Consider the following 24,458-nt stretch of genomic DNA (forward strand, 5'->3'; position numbering starts at 1 on the left):
CATTTATTTATTTTGTCTTTTTAGGGCTGCACCCGTGGCATATGGAGTTTCCCAGGCTAGGGGCTGAATCGGAGCTGTAGCTGCCAGCCTATACCACAGCCACAGCAATGCCAGCTCCCAGCCTTGACTGCAATCTACACCATAGCTCATGGCAACGCTGGATCCACTGAGAGAGGCCAGGGATTGAACCTGCATCCTCATGGTTACTAGTTGGGTTAACCACTGAGCCACGACGGGAACTCCAGAAATACATGGTTTTATGTTGATATATTTATTTATATTATAGTGGGGTTTTTTTTTTTTTTTTTTTTTTTTTTTTGCCTTTTCTAGGGCTGCTCCCTCGGCATAAGGAGGCTCCCAGGCTAGGGGTCGAATCGGAGCTGTAGCCACCGGCCCACATCAGAGCCAGAGCAACTCAGGAGCCAAGCCACGTCTGCGACCTACACCATAGCTCATGGCAACACTGGATCCTTAACCCACTGAGCGAGGCCAGGGATTGAACCTGCAACCTCATGCCTCCTAGTCGGATTCGTTAACCACTACACCATGATGGGGACTCCCATATTATACTTTTGAGAAACTTGGACATCTGTGTGTAAAATCAGGGCTGGCCTTAGGATCTGATAGAGTAAATGGCTGTTTACTTGGTGTAATTTTAGAAGCACTATTACCAAAAAAACAAAAAAACCCCACATAAAAATTTGTCACCCAAATTTTCCCTCAGAGATGAAAACAGTAATGTGATACCTGGTTGTCTTTCTTTTACATATTTACTTGAAGCTTATTAATTCCTATAATTCCATAAGCTGATTAATTCCATTACTTTCTGTTAAAATGCAAATGTAAAACTCATATAAGAGAGAAAACTCAAACTATACCTTGGCATGTAAGGTGAAAATCATGTAGATAAAATTATGCTCAAAAAACTCTTTCAAAGGTACTAGAGTGAAGACACTTAAACCACTTCTTACTAAGTTCAAAACAGACATTTTATCTCCTAGTATAATTGCCAATGGCTGTTTATTTCGTTCAACACCATTTGGAGCCATTTGTGGCCACATACTACACCATGTCCATGGCTGGATTTCACAAATGGGTGTGTACCATCAGGCCAACGGAGGACTTTGATTTATTTTGTTTTGTTGGCCCATGCCTGCAGTATGTAGAAGTTCCCAGGGCAAGGATCAAACCCATGCCATAGCAACAACATCAGCTGCTGCAGTGATAATGCTGGATTCTTAACCTACTGTGCCACAAGAGAACTCCCCAGTGGAGGACTTTGAAAGAATACAGATGACTGAGCTCACTTAGGAACCATGATTGGGAAGATAGATAGCTAGAAACACATGGCCTATTGATACCAGCTGTTATCTTTAGCATGAAAACCCCAGTTATGGGATTAGAAATTATTATTTGAATTGTTAATTTCAGCTGCAGCACTAATGAAAATTATTTAAGCAACAACAACAACTCTCCCTTTTTTCACAAAAGAAATAATTTATCTTGACAGGTTTCTTATTTATATGATATTGCTTTTATTATATTTATATTTCTTTAATTGATTAGGCACAAAAGTACAAAACTGAAGGTTTTTTGAGGGGGTTTTCTGGAGATTGAGAAAGGATGAAAGGGTTGAACTTAATGTTCAGACATTTGATTTCTCTGTCAAGTTGGTTGTTAAATGTGGGAAAGTTATTATGGATTTATCATTTTAGTTGTGCTACTCTATTCTTCACATAAACATTTGTCCAAGGACTCTTGGGGCAATGCCAGCAAATTCCATCAGGTGTTCTGCTACAATGATTAAATTAAAACAGGTGTCCTTGGCTATCACTTCCTTGAATTTAACTTCTTAAAAACAAATGAAATGTTAACCACCTATTTGACAAACTAGTATAAATTTTTAATAACATACCCTCAGCTTGCAAAGTGTTCATCATTTTAAATTGAAACATAAAAATAGCTGACAACAGTTTACCATTTATACTCTCCAAGGACAACTCAGCATTCACCTATACAAGTACTTGTGCCACTAACAAGCAACTAATGAGCCAAAGGAAGGGTTTGATAAAGAATCACAATTCAATCACAAAAATCCTTTAAGTCATGGTAAAACAATAGGGCTTATAATCAATATGTGAATAATATAAAATAGTCTAATAATCCAGCACTGATTAGTTCAGGATTTATTGCTTAATACTGAGGAAGGAAAAAAAAAAAAAAAAAAAAAAAAAAAAGCAGAAGGCATAACTCTCCCAGACTTCAGATAATACTACAAAGCTATAGTAATCAAGACAGTGTGGTAGTGCTACAAAAACAGACAGACAGATCAATGGAACAGAATAGAGAGCCCAGAAATAAACCCAGAAAAATGGGAAAAAGACAGTCTCTTCAGCAAGTGGTGCTGGAAAAACTGGAGAGCTGCATGTAAAACAATGAAACTAGAACACACCCTTGCACCATACACAAAAATAAACTCAAAGTGGCTTAAAGACTTAAACATAAGACAAGACACCATAAAACTCCTAGAAGAGAAGAGAGGCAAAACATTCTCTGACATCAACCATACAAATGTTTTCTTAGATCACTCTCCTAAGGGAATAGAAATAAAAACAAAAATAGATAAATGAGACCTGGAGTTCCTGTCATGGCTCAGTGGTTAACAAACCCAACTAGTAACCATGAGGTTGTGGGTTCAATCCCTGGCCTTGCTCAGTGGGTTAAGATCTGGGTTGCCATGAGCTGTGGTGTAGCCCAGCAACTACAGCTCTGATTCCACCCCTAGCCTGGGAACCTCCATATGCCGCAGGTGCAGCCCTAAAAAGACAAAAAAGACAAAAACCAACCAACCAAACAAAAAATGAGACCTAATCAAATTTACAAGCTTTTGCACAGCAAAGGAAACCATAAAAACAAAAACAAAAAGACAACCTACAGAACAGGAGAAAACAGTTTCAAACAATGCAACTGACAAGGGCTTAATCTCTAACATATACAAACAACTCATACAACTTAGCAAAAAACCAACAACCCAATGGAAAAATGGGCAAAAGACCTGGATAGACATTTCTCCAAAGAAGACACACAGATGGTCAACAAGCACATGAAAAAATACTCAACATCACCAATTACCAGAGAAATGCAAATCAAAACTATTATGAGGTACCACCTCATACCTGTCAGTATGGGCATCATTAACAAGTCAACAAACAACAAATGCTGGAGAGGGTGTGGAGAAAAGGGTACCCTCCTACACTGTTGCTGGGAATGTAAATTTGTACAGCCACTATGGAAAATAGTATGGGTGTTCCTCAGAAAACTAAATACAGAACTACCATGTGGAGTTCCTGTCGTGGTGCTGTGGTTAACGAATCCCACTAGGAACCATGAGGTTGCGGGTTCAATCCCTGGCCTTGCTCAGTGGGTTAAGGATCTGGCGTTGCCGTGAACTGTGGTGTAGGTTGCAGACGTGGCTTGGATCCCACGTTGCTGTGGCTCTGGCATAGGCTGGTGGCTATGGCTCCGATTAGACCCCTTAGCCTGGGAATCTCCATATGCCGCGGAAGCAGCCCTAGAAAAGGCAAAAAGACAAAACAAACAAACAAACAAAAACTACCATATGATTCAGCAATGCTACTCTTGGGCATATATATGGAAAAAACTACAATTCAAAAAGATACCTAGACCTGTATGTTCATAGCAGCACTATCCACAATAGCCAAGACATGGAAACAATCTAAATGTCCATCGTCGGATGATTGGATTAAGAAGATGTGGTACATATATACAATGGAATATTACTCAGCTATAAAAAGGTATGAAATAATGGAGCAATTAGAGACCCTCATATTAAGCGAAGTACATCAGAAAGAGAAAGACAAAGACAAATACCATATGGTATCACTTACATGTGGATCTAAAATACAGCACAGATGAACCTTCTCACAGAACAGAAACAGACTCACAGACATGGAGAACAGACTTGTGGCTGCCAAGGGGGAAGGAGAGGGTGTGGGATGGACTGTGAGGTTGGGATTAGTAGGCGTAAACTATTAAATTTAGAATGAATAAGCAATGAGGTCCTCCTGTATAGCACAGGGAACTATATTCAGTCTCTTGGGATAGGATCGAAGATAAGAAAGGGAATGTATATATATATACAACTGGGTTACTTCGCTGTACAGCAGAAATTGGCACGTTGTAAATCAACTACAATTTTTTTAAAAAAGGAAAAAAATAATTGATTGCTTAACTAAGAATCCTGGAATCTCTCTCAAAACAGATTCGCATACTTCAAAAACAAATTTATGGTTATCAGGAGGGTATGGATTGGGAGTATGGGATTGGCACATGCAAACTTTTGTATATGGAATGGATGGTCAATGGAGACCTGCTACATAGCACAGGATAGTCTACTCAATATTCTGTGATAACCTATATAGGGCAAAGAACCTGAAAAAGAATGGATATGGGTATGTGTGTAACTGAATCACGTTGTTGTAAAGCAGGAATTAACACAACTTTGCAAAGTAAAAATAAAAAATTCAATACAATTTTTTAAATTAAAAAACTCTTATCATATTTGCTGAACTATTTTAAAATTTCATAACAAAATATTCCAACATAGCATTGCAAAACTGTCTTTTAAATAGCAGTAAAAAAACAAAGGCAATAGACCTGGGGTACAAATTAATCAAATTAAAACAATACAGCAGATCATTTTCAAAGAATCTAATATCCTTATGCTCAAGAGCTTATGCAAACCATTTAGAACACTGATAAGGAATAGATGAATATTTAGGTGGATAAATGCATAAATATTTGTACTTTTGGCTTAAATATCACTGAAAAAGGGGAAGATTTCTGATGCTTAAGGTCTACTTTATTAAGCTTACATATAGGACTTCTACCACAAATTACATATTTGCAAGTATTTGAATTCAATATGTCTGTGTCTTTCTACTATAAAAAATTGAAAAATATAAACACTATAAATTAAGACCGATTTGGAAAGAATTTTTTCTAACAACTTTTTTTTAAATCTAATTATGTTTTAGATCAATTATTATAGATGAGAAATAGAAAAGTCTGGTTTCAATAGCCAAAGGACCAGGAAAAGGACCACCTAGCAAGACAGAACATTATTAAACAAAAACCACTCCTCTGCAGTCAACCACCACCACCACTACCACAACAAAACTGTGGCCCTATTCTCAGCCACACCAGCAAAGGCTAAAATGGGGAGAGTAGACTTGTACTCTCGCCCAGATGTACAAGGTACCCTAAACGCTCTGTCAGGGTAGTGAGAGAAGGGCGGGTAGAGCTGGGGCTTTCATCCTCACTGGGCAATAATGCACTTCCCTCCTCATGACTGGCAATGTCAGTGAAGGATACCATGCGGAAATCCTGGGCATTCACTCACACCAGAAGTAATGAACATTCCCCCTTCCCTGCTGGGTTGGTGTCAGAGGAAGCCTAGGGAAGAGTCAGGACTTAACGTGGCCCAGTGGTAATGAGGCCACCTCTAACTTGTGGTGTCATGGGAGCAGTAGCAAAGCACTCCTACTCCTTCCAGTCAGGAAGGTACCATCAGAGAAGCTGAAATGTGTACAACAAAGAATTCCTCTCACCCCTCAGCTTGAGTGCTGATGGAAGCCAAATGAGGAAACTATTTCTATCTCCACCTTATAGGGAAGGCAGTGCTTGTTCCTCTTCCTACTAAAGAAATATTGGACAAAACCAACTAAAACAGAATACTTAAATAAGACCCAGAATATCATAACATAATACCCAAATGCACAGGTTTTAATTGAAAATTATTTCTCATACCAAGGATCATGAAGATCTTAAATGGAATGAAAAAAACAATCAGTAAATGTCAACACTCAGATGACAAAAACATTAGAATATTTTTGTCTTTTTAGGGCCATACCTGTGGCATATGGAGGCTCCAAGGCTAGAGGTCAAATCAGAGCTATAGCTGCTGGCCTATGCCACAGGCACAGCAAAGCCAGATCCAAGCCATGTCTGCGACCTACACCACAGCTCACAGCAATGCCAGATCCTTAACCTGCTGAGCAAGGCCAAGGATCAAACCTGCAACCTCATGGTTCCTAGTTGGATTCGTTTCCACTGTGCCATGACAGAATTATTTTAAAGCAGCCATCATAAAAATTCTTCAATAGCAATATATACACTTGAAAATGAAATATATAAAGCCTTGGAGTTCCCATTGTGGCTCAGTAGTTAATGAACCTGACTAGTATCCATGAAGATGCAGGTTTGATCCCTGGCCTTGCTCAGTCAGTTAAGGATCCAGTGTTGCCATGAGCTGTGGTATAGGTCACAAATGCGATTCAGATCCCATGTTGCTGTGGCTGTTGTGTAGGCCAGCAGCTGTAGCTCTGATCAGACCCCTAGCCTGGGAGCCTCCATATGCTGTGGCCCTAAAAATACTATACACACACACACACACACACACACACACACACATATATATATAGTCTCAGATGAGAAATATATTATAGAGGAAAACCACATAATGGAAATTTTAGGACTGAAAAATATAACTGAAATACAAAACTCAAGGGACATATTCAACCACAAAATGGAGTAGAGAGAGGAATCAGTAAACTAAAACACAGAACAATAAAATTACACAATCATGCAACAGAGAGAAAAGAGACTGACAAAAAACAGCCTCTAGACCCATGGGGTCGATAACAAAAATCTAACATTTGTGCCACTGGAATCTCAAAAGGAAAGAGCAAAGACTGCAGGACTGAAAAAGCAACTGAAAAATAATGGCTGAAAACTTCCCAAACTGGCAAAAGATATAAGCCTACAAATTAAAGTTGAGTAAACTCCAACAGGATAAACCCAACACCAAGACACATCATAGTCCCTTCTGAAAAATAAAGACAAAGGAAAAAATCTTGAAAGCACCAAGAGAGAAATGACACTTTACCTGCAGGGAAAAATAATTTGAAGGATAGATTTCTCATTAGAAACCACAGACACCAGAAGGAAGTTGCACATTTTTCAAGTGTTGAAAGAAAAAACCTGTCAACCCCAAATTCTATATCTAGTGAAAGTATCCATCAAGAATTGGGGGAGGAGTTCCCACTGTGGCACAGAAGGTTAGGGATCCAACATCTCTGAGGCAGTGTGGATTTGATCCCTGGCCCGGCACAGTGGGTTATCAATCTGGCATTGCTGCAGCTGTAAGGCAGTTGCAGTGGTGGCTTGGATTCAGTCCCTGGCCTGGGAACTTCTACATGCCACAGATGTGGCCATTTAAAAAAAAGAGGAGGAGTTTCCATTGTGGTACAGTGGAAACGAATCCAACTAGTAACCATGAGGTTGCAGGTATGATCCCTGGCCTAGCTCAGTGGGTTGGGGATTCAACATTGCCTTCGGCTGTGGTTTAGGTCACAGATGTGGCTAAGATCCTGTGCTGTTGTGGCCAGCAGCTGTAGCTCTGATTCGACCCCTGGCCTGGGAACCTCTACATGCTGTGGGAGTGGCCCTAAAAAGCAAAAAATAAATAAATAAATAAATATTAAAAAAGAAGGTGAAAACCAAAATATTCTCAGATAAAAGGCAACAAAAGAATTTGTTGGCAGAAGACCAACCCGAAGAATAGATAAATTAATTATTAAACAGACAGGAAACAATAAAAGAACCCCAGAATATCATGAAAGAAGAATATAGTAAGCAAAAATATAGGTAAATCAACAGGTCTTCTTTCTCTGAGTTTTCTAAATCATGTTTGACAGTTGAAGCAAAAATTTTAACATTGTCTGATGTGGTACTAAATGGATACAGAGAGAATATTTGAGACAATTATACCATAAATGGATATGAACAAAAGGATATAAGGGGGGTAAAATTTTTACGATTCATTCAAACTAGTAAAATGATGGCACCAGTAGACTGCAATAAACTATATATATATAAAACCTATAATGGCCTACATAGAGCAAACACTCAAGGAAAAAACCCTATAGATAAATCAAAATAGAACTCTAAAAAAAGTCAACAAACCCACACAAAGGTAGTAAAAAGGAAGTAAAAAGAACAACTAAAGGAACAAACAGAAAACAAAAATAAAATGGCAGGTTTAAGACCTGACATATAACATGGGTGTAACCCCATACATAATTATATGATGTAAATGGTTTAATATACCAATTAAAAGACAGAGATCAGCAGAGTGGATTTAGAAACATGACCCAACTATATGCTGTCTACAAGACACTTATTCAAATACAGCAACATAGGCAAATTGAAAGTGGAAGTTTAGAAAAAGACACATCAGTAAACATCAATCAAAACAAAGCAAGAAGTTCCACGGATAGATGGCTGTTATGGTAGCACAACAATGTGAATGTACTTAATGTTGCTGAACTTGAACACTTGAAAATGTTTATGACGGCAAATTTTATGTGTACCTTACCACATTTTCCCCCATCCAAGAAAAACCCCAGGAATGTCTATATTTATAATCCTAAGACAATTGACTTTAGAGCAAATTACCAAAGACAGAGAAAATTACCAGAGATAAAGAGAGACATCATCTCATCATAAAAGGATCAATTCAGCACGAAGAGAGAGTAATCCAAATATGCCATGCTCTAAAGAGAGATGCAAAATATATAGAGCAAAACCTGGTAGAACTAAAAGGAAAAATAGACAAATCCACAGTTGTAGCTGGAGATAAACATCCTTCTCTCAACAAGTGATGGACAGCAAATCAGCAGAGTAGAACAAACTCAACACTGCCATCAACAACAGGATCTACATTTACAGAACATTCCACCCAAGGATAGAATATACATTTTTTTCACATGCCAAGGAATATAAACCAAAATTAATCATATTATGGCTATAAAATGAATCTGAGCAAATTTAAAAGAACTGAAACAATACCAAGTGTGTCCTCTGATCACAATAAAATCAAACTAGGAATAAATATCGCAAAGATAACAAGAAAATGGAAACTTGGAAAATAAACAAATTCACTTGCAAAGCATTCTTAGGTAAAAGAGAACACCTCAAAGAAAATTTTAAAATAGACTGAAATTAAAGAAAATGAAAATACAACTTACCAAAATTTGTGAGACAGCCAAAGCAGTGGTGAGAGAAAAACTTATAACACTATATATATATAATACGACAAAGGAAATTTTCAAAAAATAATTTAAGTTACTACCTCAAGGACCTGGAGAAAGAAGATCAATGTAAGCTGAGAAGCAAGCAGAAGAAAAGGAATAAAAAGGGAAAACTATAGAGACACTACAAAGACCGATGGTTGCCAAGATGTGGAGGAAGAGAAGATTGGATAGATGAAGCATAGGGATTTTTTTCAGGTGCTAAAATTACCGTGTATGACCCTGCAATGGTAGATATATGACATTATGCATTTGTGAAAATCCAAAGAACCTCCACAACAAAAAGTAAAGCAATGTTTTTAAAAACCATCTAGAGGGTTGAGAGGTGGGTTCCAGGAAAGAATGCAGACTGTGACAAAAGAATCTAACTTGAATTACAAATGTACCTGAAAGGGGTAATGGAAAACTGTGTGATCTAAGTAACTTTGAAAATGAGTAGTCTACAAGACTAAAGCGAAAGGAATTGTATGCGAGCACTCTACTCTCGCTGGTTAAGTTTTTTTCCACATGGGTGTGGGTTAACAACTCTATATTGCTATACATATATGCTAAAATTGAAGTAAATGGATTGTGAATGGTGTGAGCCAGATTTCCTACTGTTAGGGGGAGAATTTACAGATTTGGGGAGAAATCTAGAATGATTCAGGTGGTAAAGGATTAGAGTTAGAAACAACACTACAAACTCAAGTTTAGCTTAACATAGATAGAGATGGTTACATAAAGAAATATTTATACATCTCTGCATATATACAGGTTAGTATACACATATATATTTCCTTGCTCTGTCTGCTAAGAGGGCCCAACTGTGATATGCACACCTCGTTGATATCTCTTTGGTCATCCCGAGTCTGAAGCTCATTCTTAAGTAGATTCTATAAGAAGTGGTCATCAGAAAGAGATTTTCTGAGCTCTGACATATTGATAACAGTTTGTTGTTTATACTTGAAAGTTAGAAAATCACTGGCTCACTTTCTTTCCTGGAGTATTTTAAATATGCTGCTCTATTTTATTCTGGTATTGCTATTGAAAAGTCTAATGACAGTCTAATTTTCCCTTTTAAGTTACTATGACAATGTCTTGGCAGTGGTCATTCTGGGCTAATATTCTTAGGCACGCAATATATTACTTCAATATGTAGTTTGTTTCTTTTTTTAATTTCGAAAGTTTTCTTGAACTGTAATTTTTAGAATTCATTTTGTTCCCTTGCTGTGATTTTTCAGTGGCTTTTATTGTCTATATATTGGCTCTTTATCCTTATTATCTATCACTTTTCAAAAATACTTAAAATTTTTTTTCTTCTCTTCTACAACTTTTCTTACTTTTCACCTTCTATTTCTCTTACGGTTAGTATTTATTTTGACTTATGTTTCTCCTAGTTTAATATATCTCTTAAAATTATTTTTTTTCTTTACTTCTACTTTTTGCAGTTAAATTACCTCACCTTTTTTTTTTTTTTTTTGTCTTTTTAGGGCCACACCTGTGGGATATGGAGGTTCCCAGGCTAGGGGTCTAATTGGAGCTCTAGTTGCCAGCCTACACCACATCCATAGCAACACCAGATCTGAGCCATTATCTGCGACCTACCCCACAGCTCACAGTGATGCCAGATCCTTAACCCACTGAGTGAGGCCAGGGATTGAACTCACAACCTCATGGTTCCTAGTCAGATTTGTATCTGCTGCACCTCAATAGGAACTCCAAATTACCTCACTTTTGACTTTTATTATTTTTATTTTCCCTTCTTTTATTAATCATTTCCTAGTATCTTGTTTTTAAATAGTAGGTTACAGCATTTGACTCTTTCAAACACGCTTTCACTGTCTATAGAGATAATATTCAACTCCATATTCTCTATTATAATTTTGTGGGGTTTTTTCCTCCTTTTTTGTCTTTTTAGGGCCGCACCCACAGCATAGGGAAGTTATGCCCAGGCTGTGGACGAATTGGAACTTTAGCTGCCAGCCTAAGACACAGCCTACACTACATGGCCATAGCAACACCAGATCCAAGCTGTGTCTGCAACCTACACCATAGTTCACGGCAGCGCTGGATCCTTAACCCACTGAGCGGGGCCAGGAACTGAATGCACATCCTCATGGATACTAGTCGGGTTTGTTACCACTGAGCCATGACAGGAACTCCTTCTATTATAATTTTGTATCTTGATCTTTTTTATGTGAAATTAGCTTTCTTGAAGTTTTTGAATAATATAGGTCAGGGAAGATTTTCTAACTTCACAGAATTCTCTTTTCTATTGTTTTTGTGTAGTGTTCAAAACTGTGACAGCTTACATTCTGAAATTTTTGGGGGTCCATTCTCCTCTCTCATAAACTTTTCCTTTCATCTCTGTTGTCCCTATTTTGCTCAATTTTTATTCCACTCCCAGCAACTGTTTCTTAACATGGACCCTGTTTTAGAAAAAAGTCACAGGTTGGTTTTAAGAATTCATAAAAGCTGTACTGCTCTAGTCTCTTCAGTTCTTCTTACAGTGGATATCTTGCATTCACTCATTTTTGGAATAGGCAAAATTCCTCCTAATTTCAGCTACTGTTTGAAAATTGGTCTGCCATAATTTCCATGAAAAATCTTTTGGTTATTTCAGGGTTTTCCTCTTCTCTGATCTATCAGACGCTGTCTCATTGCTGTCTTCTACTACCTCCAGTTCAGGTATTGATATCATACAGGTCTTGTCTTTCTTCTACAATTGACAAAGTTGACCAATCCTTTTCTGAAATCTCCCCTCCCTTAATATTTGGGATATAACATCCTCTTTCAGGTTCTATCCTCTATTTCTGGCCACTCGACATTAATCTCCTTAATGATTCCTCTTCCTCTGCTGTTTTCTTATAAATAGATGTTCTTCAATGTTTCATCCATCTTTCAGCCTTCTTAATGTATACCTGGATGATTTCACTCCTGCATAATTTCAACAATGAATGCTAATCAAGGCTGTAATTACATCTCATCCTTTCTCCTGAATGTGAGGCCCATTTATCCAGCTACCCCTTGATATCCTACGGCCAACTCCAACCCAATAAATTAAAAGCCAAATTCATCACTTTCCCCCCACCCATCCCTCTGTGCTACCTACCACCTCTTATATTCTAACCTCTATCCCCATGATGGCCTCACAATACATCCGATTTTCCTATGCAGAAATCAACCAGTCCTTCCCTAGGCTGCTCTGACTCTCTGCTAATGTCTTGCAAAGTCTTGAATATTCCATATCCCAAAAACTGTCAAGTCTATCCCCTTACCCTTAATCCCAAACCCATTAATTTGGTCCCTGTCCATTTCTTTTCTGAATTATAGCAACAGCCTCTTCTTTGTCTCATTGTCTGTGCAAACTTCCTGCCTAGTCTCCACACTGTGGAGCAGTCTTTCTAAATCACAGGTCTGATGATGTTATAAGCCTTCATAGGTTCCCTTTAACATTCAAAAAGAAACCAGATTTTTCAAATGACATATAATTCCCTTCTGAATCTCTCCAATCATACTGAGTTCAACTCAAACATGGTAACTCTCATGACTCTGTGTTCTTGAACACACTAAGCTCTCTGACTAGAGAACCCGATCTCCCACTTCCTTAACTAGCTACTCTTCAGTCAGGCTTCAGGAGCCAGTTGAGGCTATAATCTTCTACAGAGCCTTCCCTGACCATTCCCTACCTGTGTCTCCTCACTTCCAACCATCCAAAGCCTCTTCTTCCACCCACATACTTCCAGAGTCGAGCACATCTTCACACCACAATACAACCTCAGGCCTTACCCCATCAGGTCATCTTCTTGGATGAGCTGACCTTCCTTCAGAGCACCTGTCACTATGCATTACAACTGCTTTTCTCCTGCCCACCTCCCCCAACTGTCTGTGAGCTCTCTGAGAGTGAAGCCTTTGCCTTATCTGTTTCCCCAGTGCATAGAGTAAATACTCAATAAGTGTTTTATAAATAAACAAAAGCATGATATGGAAGAACTCTAAATGTTAGGAATGTGATTTTGAATCTGTATGTATTAAAAGAAAAGTATATCTCATTGCTTGCTCTAAGAGAAAAACCAATGCCTCAACATTCAGTTAATTCACTCACGGTGGAACATAAGTAAAAAAATGCTATAAATATAAGGTGTAAAAAATCTGTTCTTTCTTTCTGTGCCGACAGTGCTCTTGCAAACATGGTGAATATTCCTAAAACACACCAGACTTTCAGTAAGAAGTATGGCAAGCACCAACCCTGCAAAGTGACACAATACAAGAAGGGCAAGGATTCACTGTGTGCCCAGGCAAAGTGGCATTATGACAGGAAGCAGAGTGACTATGGTAGGCAGACTAAGCTGATTTTCCAGATAAAGGCTAAAACTACAAAGAAGATTGTGCTGAGGCTGGAATGCATTGAGCCCAACTGCACATCTAAGAGAATGCTGGCTATTAAGAGATGCAAGCATTTTGAGCTGGGAGGAGATAAAAAGAGAAAAGGCCAAGTGATCCAGTTCTGAGCTTCATACTTTTATTATGAAGACAAAAAAAATGTTGAGATTGTTTTAAAAAAAAATCTGATGCTTCTTTCTTAGATCAGTCTCTAAGGCAATAGAAATAAAAACAAAAATAAACAAATCAGACCTCATCAAACTTACAAGCTTTTGCACAGCAAAGGAAACCATAAATACAACAAAAAGACAACCTACAGAGTGGGGGAAAATAGTTGCAAAGGATACAATCTCCAAAATATACAAACGACTCATACAAATCATCAACAAAAAAATAAACAACCCGATCGAAAAATGGGCAAAAGACCTAAGTAGACATTTCTCCAAAGAAGACATACAGATGGCCAGCAGGCACATGAAATAATGCTCAACATCTCTAACCATTAGAGAAATGCAAATCAAAACTACAATGAGATACCACTTCACACCAGTCAGAATGGCCATCATTAATAAGTCTACAAATAACAAATGCTGGAGAGGGTTTAGAGAAAAGGGAACCCTCCTACACTGTTGGTGGGAATGTAAATTGGTAAGACTGCTATGGAAGATAGTATGTAGGTTCCTAAGAAAACTAAATATAAAACTACCATATGATCCAGCAATCTCACTCCTTGGCATATTTCCCAACAAAACTACAATCCAAAAAGATACAGGAGTTCCCATTGTGGCTCAGCAGATTAAGAACCTGACTAGTATCCATGAAGATATAGGTTTGACCCCTGCCCTCGCTCAGTGGGTTAAGGATCTGGAATTGCCACAAGCTGCGGTGTAGGTTGTGGATGCAGCTCCAATCCCACGTTGCTGTGGCTGTGGCGTAAGCTGGTGGCTACAGCTCCAATTTGACCCCCTAGCCTGGGAACCTCCATATACCATGATATGACACTAAAAAGAAAAAAAAAAAAGATACATGCACCCCTGTGTTCCCTGCAGCATTATTTACAATAGCCAAGACGTGAAAACAACAATGTCCATCAAGAGATGAATGGACTAAGAAAATGTGGTACATATACACGATAGAATACTACTCAGCCATAAAAAAGAGCAAAATAATGCCATTTGCAGCAACAGGGATGCACTTAGAGATTATCATACTAAATGAAATAAATCAGAAAGAGAAATACAAATACCACATGACATCACTTATAAGGAATCTGAAATATGGCACAGATGAACCTACCTACAAAACAGCAAAAGACTGACAGACATAGAGAACAGACTTGTGGTTGCCAAGGGGGAAGGGGAGGGAGTGGGATGAACTGGGAGTTTGGGGTTAGTAGACATGCAAACTATTATATTTAGAATGGATAAGCAATGATGTCCTACTGAATAGCACAAGGAACTATATCCAGTATCTTGGGACATAACATGATGGAATGTAATATAAGAAAGGGAGAGAGAGAGAGAGAGAGAGAGTGTGTGTGTGTGTGTGTGTGTGTGTGTGAGTGATTGAGTCACTTTGCTGTATAGCAGAAATTGGCACAACACTGTCAGTCAACTACTTTATTAAAAAGTATCTGATGAAGTACTTTTAAAATTCATTGAGACTGTGACAAGGAGACTGTCCTTCATAAATGGGCCTCCCTTAATCTTTTGTCTTCCAAGTTCCACAAAGGACCTAACTGGTCCTGCTTATAGGTAGTGTAGGAGTTTATCACAGACATCCCTTCACTTACTTTGCCATTCAACTTGAGATCTGCACCATCAGTATTGCTCCACTGGATTTAGTCAACAAAGCAGTGGCACTACTTCTAAAGGACAGATGTTAAAATGCAGCAATAACAGAAGAAATAAGGCTCTATGCTCTTAAAGGGCAGCCAGCTTCTCTAGCCTCTCCTTTTGACATTAACATGCTTACAAGATCAGATAGGAAGGGCCTCTCAAAATTTTCCTTGAGGCATTTGTAATCTTTGAGGGGAGAGAACTCCTTCCATAGGAAACAAAGTGGTGACCAGCCCAAGAGTAGCTGGCCTAAAGCAGCAGAATTATTTGTGTCAAATTCTCTATCTTAGTCCCTAATTTGGCCATGCTTCTTATTATTCTAAAATAATGTTTTAAATTACCTACCAGTTAAATTAACTATCTCTTACTAAGAGATGTCTCCTCTGTATTCCCCTCATTCCATTTTAAATTTCAGGAAGATATGCTGTATTTGTTCTATGTAGGGAAGATGATATATAGATAGTACAAGGTGCAACGGAAAAATCATACTGGAGACAATGGTACAGCTGGTGTAGGACTGGCAGTGGCACAATTCCAAGCAAACGTTAGATGAGAGCACTTCATCTGGGAGAAACTTAAAATAATAATTTAAAGGTTCATGAGGCAAGATATGTTCCAACTTAAAATGCTAAGAATAGTAATATCAATGAAAAGAAAATCAACTTCTAAGTATCCCAAAAGGGCTATAGAGCAGACAAGAGGGAAACTTGCATTTGTTGAGGTACAAATAGGAGTATACCAAAAGAGGGTCATTAATTATTAAGGGCAAACACTGTAAATACAAAATAAAACCCAAATCACCGCTCACATAATTCAAAACATGCAGGTAATAAAGGCAAGGCAATAGATTCAAGTTATGACCTGTCGAACTGACATATTGCCACTGACATATAGCCTCTACTCACATATAGCCACAGATCCCATGCTATAATAATACTCTAATTGTAAAGCTGAGAACTATAAAAAGTAGGGCAAGTATTTTAAAAATTTTAATTGTTTGTTTTTCTATTTCCTCCACTAAACAGCAAGTCACTTGAGGTCAGGGGCTGGGACATATGATTTCTATCCCTTTTGCTCAGCACACTTCTTTGCATGGAGCTGGCTTTCAACAAACATCTGTGAAATCTATGAGTGAATGAATAAGTGAATGATAGTCACAACCTCTGCAAAATTTGGAGAACGTCTTGGCACACCAGAGCAGGAAAAGGTGGTATCAAAAAAGGGAGGAGAATGGATATTCATTATTTATTTTAATGTGTTCTATATTGATATTTATTGATATATGACTCTGAAGTCAATTATATAGTATATTAACATGCACATTTCAATAACATAGAACTGAAAGGAAGTTAACTTACATAAGAACTTTTAAACTTTTTTTCAAGAAGAAAATTGCATCATAGTAATTAAATGTCAAAACAAACATAAATATCCAGTGAAGAGAACATACATAAAACTACATGTCTGACTTTGGCGTGAAACATGGGTAACAGCTTTAAAAGAAAACTTTAAAATTATGATCCATAAATAAAACACTTCTGAAGATACAATGTGCAAAGACAAGAATAAATGAAAGATAGTAAGGATAGGAGCAAGTGATTTTTTTTTTTTAAACTCTGTATATATGAAATTAAAATATTGGCCAATTCAGTGAAAAAGCCAAACTGCTTACTGGGCATCTGACTTAACTACTTTTTCAATTTTTAACAGGTTTTATGACATGTCATAACCTTGTTCTAATCACATGATAGAGACAGCCATTGGAAGGGAGGAACTTCAAATCGAAAGGTGTCCACATAGAGCAATAACCGGCCCAGCTGGGAGCTGCTCAAGGACTGACCAACTGTGCTATGAGCTGAGGTGGTGTCTGTCTGCAGCAGCACTTTAGGTAGCAGTGAATACATCCCCAGCCTAGAAAAGACACAAATTTTTTTTTTTTAATCATAAAGAAGTCATTTGAAGTATAATTAGTCATAGATTTACCATCTTGCTAAAGGATAAAGACAGTATGGCAAGTCTTTAAACATTAAAAAAATAATAAGACTTTAAATTGTAGAAGGAATAAAGTCAGCTGGAATGGTCTAAAAGATTGATAAAATTCACTTCCTAAGAGGGGAAAATACCAAAATAGTCTCCAACTTTCAAATAACCTATCATTACAAATGGCCAAACAGCAGTAGTTCTGCCTCATCTCCCAAATCGCACCACCAGACTTACACAATCCTTAACCAAGGTTTCTAAGCAGAAGGGCAAATGCTCTGTCTTCCAGGTTGATTACAGGAAGAGTAACTTCCCAAGAGAGCTATCTTCCTTTAGTAAGCATGTGGAATAAACAAAATACTGGGGCCAATAAATAATCACTCACCACTACCCTCCCTTCTTTTCCAAACCCTCTTCCCAGTCTCTGGATCCCAGTCTAGAAAGGAAAGGCAAGAAGGAAAAGCACAGCTTCTGCTGCTTAGATAGGGGAGAGGTAGCCCACAAAACATACATTTCTGTAAGAATAATATTATAAGTGATAGTTTGTTATGGTAAAAATTGTTCAATTAGCATAACTTTTCAAGTAAGAATGGGCTGAACACTTTTGTTGTGTGAGCTGATCCTTGAAGCTAACCACCAAGTACTTATACACAGAAATATAAATTGAGTTCTAAACAAGTAATTTACAAACTAACTCCTGTTAAGAAACAGAGGAACACATTTCAGAGATTAGTTTCACAATGGTTTAAAAGTCATTTGGATCAGTCACTTTCCAGTCATTCATTTCCCAAAATAGCAGGGTTCCCTGAAGTTTCAAAGAATCTTTTATTAGAACGATTTAATAGTTTTTTAATTTACTGAACACTTAAACCGAGTCAGACTATAATGGTACTACTTCAGTGATAACGTTAACACATCACCTAACTTTTTTAACATTAAGGGAGTTAGACAAGCTGCAACGTTGTGTATTAATGAGTAACATTACATGAAATGACTCTTTGAGAGAGAAAATGTAACTCTTTAAGGAATGTTTAAATTGGGTCCCTCTTATCATCTTTACACTGGACTATTATTATGTCAAAGATAGGATTTTAAGGTAAGAAAAACATTAGAAGGGTTGAAGAATTGCAAAGAATTTAGAAATTGCAATTATTAGTTTCTTTTTTTTACCATAACTGAATATAGGACAATAATGATAAATCACTAAAGTGACATCTATAAGTTTTTTAGGAAAGATGTGAAAAAGGAGTTTCAAACCTAAGTCACAGGTAGCTGCAATATATCAGAATGGAAATTCCACAAAGGATTTTTGCTTATTTTATTACAGCTTCATCTTCTTTGCTTAGAATAGTGTCTGCACTTAGCACCTGCTCAACAAATAATTGTTGAATAAGTGAATGAAAATTATTCCTCTATACATTTCAGGAATATTTAAAGATAACTTTTATTAATATAAAACTAATATTTTGGGGAGTTCCTGTTGCGGTGCAGCTGAAATGAATCCAACCAGTATCCATGAGGTGTGGGTTCAATCCCTGGCTTCGCTCAGTGGGTCAGGGATCTGGTGTTGCTGTGGCTATGGTGGAGGCTGGCAGCTGTACCTCCAATTTGACCCCTAGCCTGGGAACTTCCATATGCCGTGGGTACAGCCCTAAAAAGCAAAAACAAACAACAAAAATAAAAACAAAAAGCAAAAAAAACCTAATAGTTTCGCTGCAAAAAAAGTAGAAATTTATCTGTATCCGTAAATTTAAATGTGAAATGATTAAAAGTGATCACAATTCTACCACTCAGAAGCTCCTAACATACTGATATATTTACTTTCAGGTCTTTTTCTTATGTATATTTTTAGGTTGAGGTCAAACATTAGTTCAAGTAGTATACCTAGCCTTCATTGTACACTTAGATTTTTTAGTGTAAGCCTTTTCCAATGTTGAAAACAAGGGTCTTCTTTAATACTTTTAAAATGTTATATACAAACATTCAGAAAGACCTGAAAATGGTTTTTAGTGACAGGTTTGGTACTAGATTATTCTAGTGGCAACACTAGATTGGTCCTGAATTTGTCATTTATAGGTTTAAATCTTTAAAGGCAAGCCTATCCTATACGAAACATTATCATCGATTATGCTATTTTGACAAAAACAAACTCCCAGATTTCAAAACCAATGTTACCACAGGTGAAACCATTGGCGGAAGTGAAGAATTGGGAGGGTAATAACATATATACACTATTGCATAACATAGATGATTAATGAGAACTTGCTGTAAAGCATAGGAAAATCTACTCAATAGTTTATAATAACCTATATGGGAAGAAAAAAGAATGGATATATTTACACGTACGACTGATTCACTTTGCTATACAGCTGAAACTAATACAATATGGTAAATCAACTATAGTCCAGTAAAATCAAATTTAAAAAGAAGTATACTGTTTTGAGAGGAAACAGGATATACCTCTAGTTCATTCATTTGTTCATCTACTCAACAAATATTATTGGCCTACTATGGGCTAAGTGCTGAAGATAGAGTGAGTGAAACTAGAGTTGCTGCTCCCATAGAGTTTATAAACTAGTCAAGGAAGGTAGACTAACTGACCAATCAACAAATAAACTTAAAAATCATAATGGTGGTAAACTGTGTTAGGAATAAGAGGTGGTTATGTGTCTCTACCTAATCAAAGGAGTTGACCTAGACTGTCTGTTTGGTAATGTGTATGTACGTATCAGGGGTAGGAGGTAGACTGGGAATAATTTTATCCAACATTTATTGAGTACTACATTCAGTGTCAATCAGGCCCTGGATTGGGTTCTTTACGTGGCTTATTATTTTCTCATTTACTAACCATAGTACCTTATGAATCAGAATTATTTCCCATTTCACAGGTAAAGTCTCAGAGAGAAGTCAAATAACTTAAGACCATACAGATAGTAAAGAAAGAGCTGGGAGGGGAGCTCAGACAGAGCCTGTAGTCATTTGCACCATCCCACTTCCCAGCATAATGAACATTTAAACGGACATATAAAGGATTAGTAGGTGTTTATAAAGCATGAAGTGGCATGGGTGGAGAACATTCTATGCAGACTGAAAGGCATGGGAAAGGCTCTGAGATAGCAGGAACTGCAATGAATCAGAGGGAACAACAATAACAAAGCCAGTGAACTAAGCAGGAACACAGGTGGAGATGAGCTGGAGTAAGCGGCAGAACCCAGGCAGTGAAAGCCCTCATGGGCCATATTAAGGATGCTGGCGTCAATCCTAAATGCTATAAAAGGTGCAAGATACTTTTACTCCTTTAATTTGAAATTCAAAAACTTAAGGGGAAGAAAATTCATAAAGGCTGGATTTAATGAAGCAAGTAATGGACAAGCATCTGCTCAGTTTTGAAAATATTTTCTGGGATCTAGTACATCTGTATCAATAAGTCTGACTACTTCAGGAACAAAAGCAGGCTTTTCAATACATTTTAAAATAAACTCTAGTGTAGATACATTCAAAAGAGGCTTGGCTTTTTTCCTTCTGCGTCTTATGTACAACTACAGAAGAGGACTCCATGAAGAGAGAGTACTAGAAAATGGCTTTGGGCTGGGTTGTAACAGGTGTGGGTCAGTTAGCTGATATTTAATACAGAGGCACTTAGAGGCCCAGAGCTGAGCTAGATGCAAAGAAAGTTGACAGAGATTTCAGCTTTAATAGTAGTCTAGAAATGATGGTAGCTGAGTTATAAAAATGGAAACAAATATACCATTGAGAATAAGTTGGAAAAACTTGGGCTCTTCATCAGGCTGGGGAGGTAAGGATAGAGGCAAAATTTATAGTAAAAGGTATTTCCAAGATACGGTCTTAAAATATCCTCCCTTTATGCTAACAATATTAGTAAGATTGTATGTTGTGTAGAAACTGCATTACTGTCAATGAATGTAACTCCTGGATAATCTTTTGTAATCTCTCTTTTAACATAGATTAGTTGCTTTATTCATTTGTGCAGTCCTTTGGATCCCATAGGTTCAAAATATTTTGACTCCATATTTCTGAATTTTTATTAATTATAACAATAATAATGAATTTTATCTAGAATATACAAATATAGGGCGCCATACCCACAGCATGCGGAAGTTCCCAGGCCTGGGATTGAATCTAAGCCACAGCAGTGAAAACTTCAAATTCTTAACTGCTAGGCCACCAGAGAATTCCCAGAATATATTTTCAGAAGCAACTGAACTCTATGATCACTTATCTATATAGTACAGTTACATTTTATCCAATTTTTTCAGTTTTCCTGAAATTATTTTCAATGAGATATTCCCTTCCCATAAATTTTACAATGAAGATTTTTATTTTGTTTTTAATATTTTTTTAGGCCTGCACTCACTGCACATGGAGGTTCCCAGGCTAGGGGCTGAATCAGAGCTGCAGTTGCCAGCCTACACCACAGCCACAGCAATGCAGGATCCAAGACACATCTGTGACTTATGCCACAGCTCACAGCAAAGCTAGATCTTAGGTCCACTGAGCAAGGCCGGGGATCAAATCTGTATCCTCATGAATACTAGTGGGTTTGTTACTGCTGAACCACATCAGGAACTCCCTTACAATGAAGATTTGACTCATCTATCATTGTTACTCTATCATCATAGATTCTATTATTGTCAGTTGTCTTCTGTGACCATTATTTTTACCAAGTTTTATTTTCTCAAGTGTTATGAAAAGTTGCTTTTATTAGTAAATGAACTTTGTACAGTTTTGTTACTTTTCATCTTTATGTTGGGTTATTTCTTATTCTACTTTTCACCTGTCAACTTTTCTATTTTTAATGTTCCCAACAAGATGTTTCTTTTTTGTTAGGGTTTTTTTTTTTTGCGGGGGGGAGGTCTGGCTAAAATTCCCTGAAATTCTACATTATTGTCAATTTAATTTTCTGTTGACTATTCTTATCAATGATGACCCACAAATTCACCTAAATATAAACTAACTCTGAAATTTATGCTTATAAAACAGAACTTAAATATAGATCTTAAGAATATAAAAGAATAATTTTTTGGCCATGCCCACAGCATATGGAAGTTCCCAGGCCAGGGACTGAACCAGTAACCAGCACCACAGCAGTGATAGCACTGGATCCTTAAGCTGCTAAGCCATCAGCAAACTCCTAAAAGAATAATCTAACAAAGACAGGAGGTGGGAGGAAGTAAGGTACGATAAATTCATTAATTTTCTCAGATTAATAGAAGAGAGTACGGTCTAAAGATCAAACATATGATTTTAAATTATTTTTATCTCATTTTTATAAGCCTTAAAAATACAATTAAAGCATTCCATTATAGATCAATTGTGAAGAAATATTATTTTTGTGCTAAGTAAAATTTCTGAATAAAAATATGAAAAATTGATATAAAAATTTATATGCAGTATATCCTGACTTATATGATTATCTTTTTTGTAACTGCCAAAATTGTAGGCAATAATCGCTTCAAAAATTTCTTCTATTGTTGTGAATTTGAACCTTTCTTGCATATTTTGTTGGCAATTTTTTATTTATAATTTATCTATTTTTGTCTTTTGCTTTTTCTTGCTGATTTTTATGAGATTTTAATACATTAATAATATTAACTTTTTTCATACGTGATGCAACTTTTGTTTCCAATTAGTGGCTTATACTTTAAATAATTTTATGACTTTGGGAAAGTATTTACTTATTATGCAATCCAAACTATCTTCATTTTAACAAGTTCCTTCCTTTGTCTTTATGCTTTAAAAGACATTTCCCAACTTGAGGTGAAATTAAACATCAGTTTTATTTGCTAGTATGAGATAGATTCAAACTCCACTATTTTTCCCAAGAAGTTGAAGATCTGTCCCAGTAGTTATGGAACAAGACCTCTCTCTTAGTGGGATACATTTTTGATGCTGCAAGAACTGATCATCACCTTTATCTGCCAGGGGGGATGTGGTGCCCCTTCCTCCTGAGCCTATTTTCTGCAGAGAGAACGTTCTCCCTATCTGGTAGAAGAGGATAGGCTAACTCTGGTCCTAACTTCCCTTTATGTTTTGTATCCAGCTTCCTCTGCTTTCTCTCCAGTTCTTCTTGGGTCCTCAGGTTAACTCGGATTCTACTCCCATGTTTTCAAGCTATAGGGCATGTTTCAGATACATGATTTGGTATTAACCACTTAAAGAATATATGAAAAATAAACACAGTTATCAACAATATGGTTCGCCCAAATTTAGTATTCAATAGAAAGGAAAAGATCACTAAGTGAAAAAGTGCCTGGCAGAGCTTATTTCAAATTTTCCAAAAAATTTGGAGGTTACTAATCTAATTGCATATCATATATGATAGGCCTTCAATAAATGCCATAGGAAAACATTTATCTTTGTAGGTCTGAAAATATATAGACATTGGGAATAGTTTCAAATTACAGAATTTTTAATTCTGACTGTCAGAATTTTTTTTTCATGTAAGATTTTTTTTTTTTTTTGGTCTTTTTTTGTCTTTTCTAGGGCCACACACATGGCATATGGAGGTTCCAAGGCTAGGGGCCTAATCAAAGCTGTAGCCACCTGCCTATGGTATAGCCAGAGCAACACCAGATCCGAGCTGCATCTGCAACCTACACCACAGCTCACGGCAACCAGATCCTTAACCCCCTTAGCAAGGGCAGGGACCAAACCCACAACCTCATGGTTCCTAGTCAGATTCATTAACCACTGAGCCACAATTTTAATTTTTAAAATTTTTAAAAATTACTTAATGAACTCTATTACACTTATAGGTGTACAACAATCATCACAACCAAACTTTACAGCATGTCCATCCCAAACCCTCAGTGTATCTCAACCCCCTACCTGTCTCATCTGGAAACCATAAGCTTTTCAAAGTCTATGAGTAAGTGTCTGTTCTACAAAGATGTTCATTCTGTCCTTTTTTAAGATGCCACATGTCAGTGAAAGCGTTTGATGTTGGTGTCTCATTGTATGGCTGACTTCACTTAGCATGATAGTTTCTAGGTCCATCCATGTTGCAAAAAATGCTGGTATTTCTCCCCTTTTCATGGCTGAGTAATATTCCATTATGTATATGTACCACATCTTCTTGATCCAC

The 24,458-nt window shown here is 37.1% G+C and overlaps 2 protein-coding genes across 3 annotated transcripts in view; one reads left to right on the forward strand and one right to left on the reverse strand.

Moving 5' to 3' along the window:
• Window positions 1–24,458, reverse strand: part of SESN1 (sestrin 1) — a 113,644-nt gene that overhangs the window by 48,388 nt on the left and 40,798 nt on the right. The window lies entirely within an intron of this gene.
• On the forward strand, window positions 13,343–13,800 carry LOC102163847 (60S ribosomal protein L36a-like). The gene has a single exon (XM_005659372.3). The coding sequence runs from the start codon at window positions 13,343–13,345 to the stop codon at window positions 13,661–13,663; it is 321 nt and encodes a 106-aa protein (XP_005659429.1). The 3' UTR covers window positions 13,664–13,800.

This window comes from Sus scrofa, chromosome 1 (genome assembly GCF_000003025.6).
Source record: "Sus scrofa isolate TJ Tabasco breed Duroc chromosome 1, Sscrofa11.1, whole genome shotgun sequence".
In the NCBI taxonomy this organism is placed as follows: domain Eukaryota; kingdom Metazoa; phylum Chordata; class Mammalia; order Artiodactyla; family Suidae; genus Sus; species Sus scrofa.

Coding starts and splice junctions, on each gene's coding strand:
- LOC102163847 (XM_005659372.3), top strand. CDS start 13,343: ATGGTGAATATTCCTAAAACACACCAGACTTTCAGTAAGAAGTATGGC.